This window comes from Populus euphratica, unplaced genomic scaffold (genome assembly GCF_000495115.2).
Source record: "Populus euphratica unplaced genomic scaffold, PopEup_1.0 scaffold168.1, whole genome shotgun sequence".
Taxonomy (NCBI): domain Eukaryota; kingdom Viridiplantae; phylum Streptophyta; class Magnoliopsida; order Malpighiales; family Salicaceae; genus Populus; species Populus euphratica.
Genome location: NW_011500000.1, coordinates 416,833 through 429,278, shown reverse-complemented (window position 1 = coordinate 429,278; position 12,446 = coordinate 416,833). Strand labels below are relative to the sequence as shown.

Below are 12,446 nucleotides of genomic sequence, written 5' to 3'. Positions count from 1 at the left end.
TACCAGGTGGTCTAGGCATATTGGAAGAGATCTTTTATATTTCCTCTTAGGCTCAACTGCACATTCACCAGAAACTCATAGGTTTGTTAAATGTTAATGGTTATTATGATAAGTTATTGTCTTTTCTTGATCATGCTGTGGAACAAGAATTTCTAACATCTTCTGCACGACAAATCATAATCTCTGCTGCTACTGCTGAATAATTAATTGACCAACTACAATCTTTCATTCCTGTAATTGATCCTTCCATGAGTCGCTTAAATTGGTCAACTAAGGAAAGCTGTAAAAAGCTTAGATTGGATTTGAACCTTCATTTGTGAATATTTGTGTCTTTTGGTTTTATTATTGTGTTTTGTTGTTTCTTATTTTTGTTTCAGTGTGTTTCAGGTTTGTTAGTGTTCGTTATTTCAGGTGATATCTTCTATACTCTATCTTTCTACCTTAGAACATTGAGGACAATGTCTCGTTTTGGTTGGGGGGAGAGGGTAGTAGTTGATAAAAAAAAATTATTTTTCATTTCATAAAGCATGTGCATAATTGTTGTTACTAGGATGACAGAGTAAAGGAGCGTGCATAATTGTTGTTACTAGGATGGCAGAGTAAAGGAGTTCTTTTGTTAAAGTGACTCTTGAGACGCATCTTAGTAACCATTCTTAACAAGGTCTATTATAATACTTCTTGAAATATTCAGGTTTACAAACTCTCACATTGTTATCAATACTTCCTGAAATATTCAGGTTTACAAACTCTCGTATTGTTACCACTTAATTCTGCTCATATACTTATTTAACATGTATTTTTAAACCTTAATTTACACACACACACACTTTAACATATGATTGTGGGTTGCATATTGGATTATTACATTATTTGTGTTCTTTTGTTAAAGGTAACAACTAAGGGAAAGGGATAGTATATAATTAAAAAAATAGAAAAAATAGAAAAAAGAAAAAAAGAAAAAAAATGATAATAATAAAAATGTAGATAAGTTTGGTTTCGTAGCCTCCCTAACCTAAGCAATTAAGCCTCAAGGGGTGTTTTAACACCTAATACCCTAAAGTCAACTGACTTGGGAACTATTGGCCCAACGCTTGTTACATGGGTTGAGGAGAAAAGCTTAAGGGAATCGAACATTGCACTATCTATATATTAGTATTTGTGACCCGAGTTACTAAGCTCGTAAGGGTGTCTTAACACCTAATGCCCTAAGACCAACTGATCTGGGAGTCATTAGCTGAAAACTCGTTACATTGGTTAAAGATGCAAGATGTTTTTAAATTATATGTATATATATTTAAAAAAAAAGACAAAATAATAATCCCAACCCAAGGAAGTTAACCTTATACATTAGAACAAAAATTTTGTTTTCTTCCAAGAAAAGCCCTATAATTATGTGTTGATACAAATTTTGTTTTCTTCCAAGAAAAGCCCCATAATTATGTGTTGATACATTGAGCACAAAAGAAAGGTTTATTAATATCTTGTTAAGAGGTATTGAGCAGATATATAAATTTAATAAGAGTTTGTTTATCTGGATAGATTAATGGAAGTTAAATGATGAATACCTTGCTTTGTGGAATTTGCAAATTGTTTTTCTATTTTAACGCTTTGATTACTAGGGACTAGTAATTAGCTGGTTGGGGGGTGTGATTAGTACTTAAAAGTCCATTTTTATCATGGTTTTATATCATTTTTAACGCTTTGATTACTAGGGACTAGTAATAAGCTGGTTGGGGGGTGTGATTAGTACTTAAAAGTGCATTTTTATCATGGTTTTATATCATCATTTTGCACTTGAAGTATCAATAACTCCTTAACTAAAGCATGTTTTATAATAATATATCTAATAATATAAGATACCTTTAATTTATGGTAAATGTTCATTTTAAATGCAGGCCTATCACATAAATAAAAGGATTGATTGATGACTTTAAGAACTTAAATTGCAAGGGCAAAGAGATGACCAAAATTAGAAAAGAGATGTTAGTGCAATCCAAACTGAAACACTATTCGGTAATTGGGTCATATCTAGAGCTATAGATCTCATATTTAGGTCTACTTTATATGGATCGAAAGGTAAGACATAGGTCTACAACTTTCATATGGAGCCCAAGATCTAAAAAGGCCATTTTCAAGTCCAAATTATAGCAACAACAAAGAAGCTCGAATCTGTCCTCCAGCCCGAGCACTGTTCAGTATGTTGGCCATATCTAGAGTTCTAGAAGTCCAAATGAGCTAAATTGTTTACACAAGAAAGCTGAGACAATTGCCTACAACTTTCATGTTTTCGAGTGGCTCCAATTTTGACATTATCAATGACAATTTGGGCAGACAAGAGAAGATAAGGATTGTCACCAAGTCAAGAGTTGGTCATCCACTCATCAATTAGTCATCAAATCAATAGTTCCCAATTTTAGCCTATAAAAGGAGGCATTTGCCATGCATTTAGGCATTTTGGTGTCCAGATCAAGATCATGCTCTTGCTTTCTCTCTTTGTATTTTTTGTAATGTTTATGCTTTGTTTTCATTAATATCAAGTTTATGCCTTTCATTTCCTTTCCTTTTCTTAGTTAACTTTTATCTTATTTATGTTCTTATTTTGTTTATCTATTTTTCTTTCTTTTTTTATGTCTAGCTAAGTTTATTATGTCCAGGGGAAAAGGGTACACTAATGGTATAAGAATAAGTATAGTATAAACTTAATATGGACTTTAATATTTGATACTAACATGTTTTATATTTGTTATCTTGTCCACTCTTTAATACTTTGCTTGTTAAATAACTAATCTTGATTTATATTGTATAACACTTGGTACAATAAATGCTTGGTACTTTCATAGCCCATGCTATATGGTATAACTGACACCTGAGCTATGAAAGGAACTTGATTTGTTGTTAACATAAGTTATAATCATGAATACTTGACTAAAATTTACAAGTATTAGCATTAATTGAATAAGATGACTCATGTAATCATGTTAACAATCTATAATCTGATTGGAACCTCCTTTAGTGTGGTTTCCAATTGAATAATAAGAGTTTATACTATACTTGTTTGGCATACCATTAGTGGATCTTCTAACCTTGACATTTGTTATTATCATTGTTTAATCGTTACATTTATATTCCATCTCAAAGTTCTCTTCTTCTTCTTCTTCTTCTTCTTCTTCTTCTTCTCCTTCTCCTTCTTTTTCTTTATTATTATTATTACTATTATTGTTGTTGTTGTTGTTGTTGTTGTTGTTGTTGTTGTTAGTATTGTTATTATTGCTATTATTGTTGTTTATAATTGTTGTTTATAATTCATTATTATTATTACTACTACTACTACTAGTATTATTAGTATTATTATTGCTACTATTATTATTATTGTTGTTTATAATTATTGTTTATAATTTGTACAATTAATCTCCATGTGGTTCGACCTCGGTCTTGCCAGGTTATTTATTACTTCGACACTCCTGCACTTGGGAGAAAACATCAATCTTTTCATCGTGTCAAAGTGATAGAAGAGAGCTAATGCAACGTGGAGCAAATGTAAACAACTTGGACATGAAGCAATTATCTGTAGGACAAAACCTCAAAAACAAGAAAAAGATGCTCAAGTTACCAATAAAGATGATAAAGATGAAATGTTTGTAGCCACATGTTTTTCATTCAAATGTTCTCTGATTACTGGCTGATTGATAGTAGTTCCATAAACCACGTGACTTTTAATAAAAGTCTCTTTAGAACTTTGCAATCTACTAAAGTTGCTAAAGTCAAAATTGAAAATAGTGATTCCATAGTAGCTAAAGGAAAAGGGATTGTTGCCATCACAACAAACTCAAGTATAAAAATAATTTCTGATGTTCTTACGTACCTGATATAGATCAAAATTTGGTAAGTATTGGGCAATTAATAGAGAAAGGTATGAATGTGATTTTTAAAAATTAATCTTGTTATGTCTTTGATACTACTGGACAAAAAATATTGCAAATGAGGATGAGAGGCAAAAGTTTCTCATTTCTACCATTTAAGGAGGAGAATATAGTTTTTTCAACAAAGCTAAATGACATAGAAGTATGGCATAAAAGTCTAGGATATTATCATCAACAATGGATGCTCAATATAAAGAAGTATAATGCTGTAAATGGTGTGCCTCCATTTACTGATCACTTACCAAATTATAATGCTTGTTAGTTTGATAAGCAAAACATGAAACCATTTCTAAAATCAACTTGGAGGTTTACACAGAAATTTCAATTAATTCATACTGATGTTACCGATCCTCTAAGAACTCTTTCACTAAAAGGTAGTCGATATTACATTTTCTTTATTGATGATTTCACTAGAATGAGTTGGATTTTCTTTATAAAATTCAAGTCAAAAGTAGCTGGGATTTTTTGAAGATTTAAGAAGGATATGTAGAATCAAAACAGCTACAAAATTCAAGCCATTCGTTTAGTCAATATTAAAGAATATACTTCATCATAATTCAATCTCTACTGTGAAGATACTGGCATTGAACATCAACTCACTGCTCCTTACACTTTAGAATAGAATGGAGTTAGTGAGAGGAGAAACAGATACATAATGGAGATTATTAGATGCGTGTTACATGAAAAGAATTTGCCAAAGATTTTTTGGGCAAAAGCAGCTAACATAACTATTTTTCTTCAAAACCGACTTCCAACAAAATTATTGGAAGAAAAGACACCTTTTGAAGTTTAGTATAATTACAAACCTTCACTAAGCTTTCTTAAAATCTTTGGTAGTATATGTTTTGTTCATGTTCCACAAATCAAGAGGGATAAGCTTGATAGGAAGGCTACGTTAGGTATTTTTGGTGGTTATAGTATTGTTTCTAAAGCCAACAAAATTTATCATCCTCAACCTCAAAAGATGGCTATTACCAGGGATGTTAATGTTCATAAAGGAGAACAATAGAACTAGAAAGACTCGCAAATAAATGAGCTGCTTAAAAATCAAATCAAGCCTTAATTACAGGATGATTCAATTAATGATTCATCATTCAGAGGCTCCAAATGTCTTGAAGACATTTACTAGAGTAATGTAGCAATCTACAAACCAGAAACCAGAAGGCTATAAAGAAGCTCAGCGAAACCTAGAACGGCAAAAAACAATGCAGGAGGAGATATCCATGATTGAAAAGAACTGCATATGGGAACTAGTTAACAAACCACCAGATAAAAATATCATTAGTATAAAGTGGGTATTCAAGACCAAACTAAACGCAGATAACATCATCAACAAACATAAAGCTAGGCTGGTTGTTAAGGGGTATACTTATATTTATGGTGTTGATTATTCAGATACATTTGCACCCGTAGGAAGGATGGACACCATTAGATTTTTGTTTGTTATTGCTACAAGTAAGAATTGAAAAGTATTTCAATTAGATGTTAAATCAGCCTTCTTAAATGGCATTCTACAAGAAGAAATTATGTTGAACAGCTAGCTGGGTTTGTGATTCAAGAAAAAAAAGACAAAGTTTATCCGCTAAAGAAGGCACTTTATGGGTTGAAACAAGCACCTAGAGCCTGGTATGACAAAATTGATGACTATTTGACAGGTTCTGGCTTTTAGAAAAGCTTATTTGAAGCAACTCTATATGTAAAGAAGATTAACAATGGTGTTCTTGTAATATCCCTCTATGTTGATGATCTTTTAATGACAGGAAGCAATACATAGCAGGTTGAAGAATTCAAGCAGAAAATGATACATGTTTTTTAAATGACCGATCTTGGTCTTATGAGTTTCTTTTTGGGAATGGAAATCAAGCAAAGCAAAGAATAAATATTCATTTGTCAGAATAAATATGCAAAGGAAATCTTGAAGAAATTTCATACAGAGAATTGCAAACCAACAGCCACTTCAATTAATTAAAAAGACATTCAACAAAGAAGATGGAACTACCAAAGTTGATGAAGAGAAATTCAAAAGTTTGATTGGTTGTTTGTTGTATTTAATAGCAACCAGACTTGATATACTTTATGCAAAAAGCCTTCTATCTCGTTTTATGCATTGTCCAAGTGAAACACATATGAGATCAACCAAAAGAATTTTGAGATACATCAAAGGGACATATAATTTTAGTGTTAAATTTTTAAAGTGTCAAGAGTATTCCATGGTTTCTCTGATAGTGATTGGGATGGATTCATTGATGACATAAAAAGCACTCATGGATTCTGTTTCAATCTAGGATCAATAATTTTTTCATGATCATCTAAGAAGCAAGATATTGTAGCACAATCTACTATAAAGGCAGAGTTCATTGCAGCCACAACAACAGTAAATCAAGCACTATGAGATATTATGTGATTTGCACATGAAGAAAGAAAAGGCAATAGAAATCCTAGTTGACAATCAAGCAGCCATAACAATTTCTCATAATCCAGCATTTCATGGAAAAACCAAACACTTTAACACCAAACTTTATTTTTTACAAAGGTGCAAAGAAATGGTGATGTTAAGTTGATTTACTGCAAATCTGAAGATCAGTTAGCAGATTTGTTTACTAAACCACTTCCAGTAAGCATATTTGAGTTTCTAAGACAAATCATAAAAGTCTGCAGAGCAAAGAGGAGTGTCTACAGCTCTTAAAGCAAAGAGGAGTATTGAAGTTTGCTTCAAGATTATTGTCAAAAACTCTGTTTATTTTTGTTATTATTTTTTCTATAATAATAAAAAATTGTCTTAGTCTTTAGAACTTTGTTGATATGTTAATTTGTTAACAGATGATGAAATGTTCCTATAAGTTAGCATTTCAATTTTTTTTTTTGTTCTATATATTTGTAAAGATTGCTATGAACTATAAGCAATCTATTCCTTTCTTTTTAATAAAGCAGTAGCAATAAGTGATGGTTTAATTCACTTCTACATTCTTTCTTTATTTAAACACTCAAACAATTTAAAACACTTTCAAACTTTCTTTTGATGTTACCTTCCCCTTCAATGGTTTGCAAACTGGTTTTTTCAATAGATTAAATGTTCTTGGGAGGTGGGGCTGGCGGGTTTGAGATTGCTGGGTGATGGGGTGTAAGGTGTTAATCATGGTGATGGTGAAAACATATCCTCATCATGACCCTATTTCTTACCATTATGAATGTTGTGTGTTTCAGTAAATTTAAATTAGCATAAACATCACTCTTAAGATTTTATTGCTGCGATTCTGATTGTCTGTGCTGCCTAGTCGCTTGAAGAGCTTTGGTCCTTCTCAGGAAATCTGCAAGTGATCAGCATGCCTTTTCTTCTGGCTTGTATGTGTTCTGTAGTTTACTGGTGGCCATTGCCACAAAACAAGTAAAATCAAATGCAAACCAGCAGATTGAAGGGGAAAATAATGGCAAACTTGGTCTCCAAACGAAAAACAACTTCACTCTTCAAAAGCCCACTGAAAGAGAAGATCTAATTCCAACAATCAGTAGAGACTTCTATATCGTGACAGAACACATCATCTCATCTAAACCTTCTTAAAATCCCAGAAACAAATCCCACAAATCTTCTGAAATACTCCCCAGTTTACCAAGTTTGGTTGTGGCACGACAGCATTCAAGAGCCATGCAATATTCTTTCAACAGAGTCCACTTCTGACTTTGAAAGAAGGTAAAACGTTTAAATACCTGGAACTTTGGTAGGAATCTTCAAAGCTTCTTGAGTTTTCTATTCTTTTTCTTCATGGTCTCCCTTAGAGAAGTTAGCTGTAGTCATTGAGCTCTTATTAGTGGCTGTTGAGGAACTGTATCAGATATGCCACCAACCATTTTTACTGAATATTCTTTGCTGGTGCTTGCCTAATATGATGCCTTTATGAACCTGGAGATTGGCTCAGCTGCTCGCACCTCGACTCTGCAGTGAAAAAACTGGTGCATGATTTGAAATCCAGATGCAAATGAAAGCTTTCATAAGATTATTCTTCGTGGAGAAAGGCATGGTTTAGATGAAGAAGCTTGTAATTCACTGTTACTCTCTGGTAAATGCGTATCTTGCCTTCTGTTTATGGATCAATTCCTGATACTTTCGTCAGACAATGCCTTTGCAGATAAATCAGAGGAAATTGCATTTGAATCCAAATTGCTCTTTGCTACGTCAACAAAGATAAAGTGGTTCTTTTTTTTGTTTTTGGGCAACATGATAGATATCATGCTAGTTTTAAAGTGAAATTCTCTTACAATTTAGTCCTTGAACTTTTTTCTAGTTGTATCTTTTCATGCTCAAATTCATGACCAATTTATCAAGAATCGTTGAGGAAGGATAAAATTTTAAGCAAATTTCTTAGTTGTTGGGTTTCTTGGACCGTTTGTTTTGTTCTTCTGAAAATATTTTAAGCCCTTATCCTTCGTACCTTAGGTTCCCTTCTAAAATTTTAAGCCCTTTATCGTTTTTTTAATCAGCGCCTTCTACAAGGCTAGTTCAGTATTGCAGGGTCAAGCGCTCAAGGTGACGACAAGAACATCTTCGGTTTTCACGAAAGAAAAGGCAGGTAAACAATACATTATTGGAGGAAACATGAACATTAGAATTAGATTAGATTAGAATTGTAATAGAAAAAAGAAATCCTAAAATAAAAACTCAACTGTTCACGAGAGGAAAGACTATTTTTCCAGGAAAAAATAAACAAATAAGCCCATTTATAAAGATTAAACAATATTTGTACGAGAAATAAAGTTAAAAGACTTTACAAAGGTTGTTCCACAGAAGAATATTCAGAGTCTACCGTGTAGGTGGACTGAAGGTAATTAAAGGAATGGCATCTAAAAAGATTACATACAAAAGAAAGCTATAAGTTTTTCCCAGCCAATCTAATCAGAAACCAGGAAACAGAAAGAGAAACGCATGCAATTTTCAGTTAATTTCTTTTATGTTTCTTTCATCCTTTCAAATCCCCCCTTCTCGGCGCCTGTGTCTCCTCCCTGAACACCCCAAAAGCATTCTGCCATCTCAACAAAGTCGGCTAACAAGTAACATGCCACCATCATCACCATTGTCATCATTCATCAGACAAACCCAGCCCTCCATCTGGCGAAGAGTGATGAATACCAGCACTCTCGTCGGTCATTCGATGGTCAGTCCTTTCAGAATGCCGATGCATCAGCTGTCTACTGTGGTCATCACCCGCTGACCCAAATGCATGCCACAGTAGGAAGACATTAAACAGATTCTGATTGAAGCCCATATCAAAACCTCCATTCCTCTCTGCAGCATCTGCATCGAAACCCCCATCTTCATCTGTATCAAAACCATGATGACTTCCCTCTATTACATAATCTCCAAAAACCATTGCGCCTGGCATTGTTGACCGCATCATGCTGATTACATCATCATGTTCAAACTCCCCCTCGAGCCCTCGCCATTTCTGTTCAAGAATGGGATCAACTGCACGTGGTTGTGCTGAAGGGTGATTTGCCCTCATGTGTTTCCTTAACTCCTTGTAAGTTCCAACAAATGAGCAGTCATCCTGCATGCAGCTTCTCCTTTTGGCATTCAGATATTCCCGTGCAGGTTCCACCACAGTCCACCCTTTCACCTGCCCCCTACAGAAAGGGCAAGCAAGCTCTGTGGTTTCACACTTATCAATAGGCCAGTTGGAATCTGAGACCAAAATCGAATTATCAGCAGCCCTGGTGGATGAGATACTTTTAGTGTAAGCTTTCTTGTACTGGTCAAGGCAGTTGGAATAGCGGAAGCTAGTTCCACACATATAGGGACGGCAACCTTTATCATAAGATGAACAGAGTAGAAGGACGGCATTGTGTGGGCACTCCATGCAAACAGAACAAGTTACATTTTCCCAGTCTTTCTTGTCCAAAATTTTGGAGCATTTCTTCGAGCACGGGTCTGTGGCAATATGCTGATTATAACCTGGTAATGAATAAGGTGCCTGCCTGCATTGTTGAGAAGCAATCCTACGCCTTGCCCTGCTACCTTTCGGCATTTCCAACTACGCCTGAAAACCCATGAAGTAGAATTCATGATTTAATTCCATGTGTGACAGTAATATCAAATACCAACAAAACAAATAACCAATGAATTCAGCATTAGTATGACTAGGCGAAACTATTATAGACCTTCTCATTCCTCACACAAGTACAAATTTACAAATGCATGACAGGAGGAGCTGAATGGCCTCCATCAGAAGAACTGCTTAACATAATTATGTAGCAACTACACAAACCGCTAATATTATTTTTAAACTATGGGGCAGAAACTTCCCCAAAACAAATGATACAGCAGTTTTTATAACACTTCCAGCATCTTAAAGGTCAGCTTTCTACTTTCCAAGGCCATGAAAAAATCACGCAGCCCAATCAGATCCTGAATCTAATCATAGAAAATTATCGAATAATAAGATGATAATTATTTGCAAGTGATTCATTTCCTCAGACAAGAAACTATCTTAGACACAAATCTGTGCCAGCAATCTGAGATTTATTTTATGTCCTTATTCACAGACTCTTTATTGTGCCTCAAGGATTCCTGTCATTAAAATTCTAGCATCCAGGAACAGCATAATGTATCAGATCTAGATAATAGTTACTTCAAGTGATAACACTGAAATTTTTGCGAACTTTGAGAAAGCAGGCATTACAAAATTCAACACATAGGAAAGCAAAGTAACCCAAGTTGGCAATGTAACCATCATTTTCATATAGATTGGAGAGGTTGCTTCACAAGGCAAGGATCTCAAAATATTTTCAAAATAACTGAACTAATATATTGCTTAAAACACAACAAAACCCGCTACTTAATCTGAGCAGCTCCGCTGGAAAATACCCCATTGCTATGTTCAACAGAAAAACACATATTTTCCAACAAATCTTTGGAGCTCACACACACATATTAGGGGCATGTTAATGTCATAAAGAAGGCTTCAATTGGAAACGCAGAGAAACTCAACAGAATTGTGTTAAAAAAAATAAGTGACACCAAAACGCTTGAAAAGCAGCCCAATTGAGATTTAATTTAGTCTCATATTCCATTCAATTCATAAATATCCAAGGCTTCTATCCAGGCAATTAAAATCTTTAAAAAAAAAAATGGCATCCCTTCTTACACCAGCAATTTACACAACTATATAGCAGATTCTTGCTAATCACAAGATCTTTCAAATCCCAACAGTGCAATGGAAACCCTCCCTCCATGTTCCACCCCCATCCAAAAAGATAAGAGCTTTAGCGCCCCCCCACCCCAAAATCACTTTCCATCTATGAGGTCATGTACAAGCAAGAAAAAATAAAAAACAGGACTAGAGTTAAATTACTCCATAAACACAAAGGTAAACAATAAGAAAAACAAGATTATCCAAGTCCAGCAGAGTTGAACAACTTAGAATCACAAATAACCCAAAAAAGTCAAAACCTGAATTCGACATGGAAAATGAACAGAACCCATCAAAGAAATGAAAGAATTCAAATGAGAAAAAACCAGCCTTGTAAGTAAATCCAAAATCCATAAAATTTGTAAAATATACATATATATAGAAGAAAATGCACGCGCATACGTACCTTGAAAGAAAAAGAAAGGGTAAAGTTTGGGTTTGTTCTTCTTCTTGTTATTACAGGATATCGAATCGAAAGGTAAGGCGATGAGATCGAGACTGGTAAGGGATGGATAGTGGGGGAGGGGGAGTTATAGGCAGTTGAGAGAAAATAAAGAAATAAATGGATTATTTGCTGAAGGAAAAAGAAAAAATAGAGGGCACTTTTTAGCGGTTCGGAGCCTGGAGAGAGATGATTCCACGAGCGTGGCCCGTGGATGGGATGGGTTGGTGAGAAATAATCCTCTACGGTAAACATTTCGTCAGATTTAGCCTGTATTCATTGCATTATTTCAATTCAATCCTCTGATTGGACTAAATTGTAAGCAAATTGTGATGAATTTACTTGCAAGGGGAAGACATGTTTACCAAGATATTCGAGGAATAGCCTAAATTTAGGTAGTTATTTGACCCATAGTTATGAGAATCGGTCTAGCCTGGTTTGATGGGTCAGTTAAAAGATTCAAAAAAATCAAGACCTATCACACGTCAAGCTAATAAAAATTCTTAATTTTTATTTTTAAAATAATATTATTTTATAAATTAAAAAAAAATCTCAAGTCAATCTGATAAATAACCTGAGTCTTGGATAAAATTAACCCTCAAAATAAATGAGCTAGGACGATTTGATTCGATTCCATGGATCTCGAGAGAGGTTATATTACTAAAAATATTCGGTCCAATTGTTTTGAAATGGTGAAACATGGTGAATATAAGGATCTGTTTGATAATTGTTTTTGTAACAGCATATTTGTCAAATTTACATAAATACAACGACTATATTAGGAGATATTTGTTATGGATACTTTGCGGGAATTTTTGGATATGCCTTGCGAATATTTTACTAGTTGCCCTCGCCTTTTGTCCATTCAAAATTAGTCCATCAATTCCCCCCCCCCCTTTTTTT

At 34.2% G+C, this 12,446-nt stretch overlaps 1 protein-coding gene across 1 annotated transcript; it reads right to left on the bottom strand.

The window, feature by feature from the left end:
• Positions 1-8,616: 8,616 nt before the first annotated feature.
• Positions 8,617-11,743, bottom strand: LOC105140838 (uncharacterized). The gene is given in 3 exon segments (XM_011047838.1): positions 8,617-8,998; positions 9,000-9,949; positions 11,508-11,743. Coding segments are annotated over 2 exon segments (1,056 nt in total). The 5' UTR covers positions 9,938-9,949; positions 11,508-11,743; the 3' UTR covers positions 8,617-8,880.
• Between the last annotated feature and the right edge of the window lie 703 nt (positions 11,744-12,446).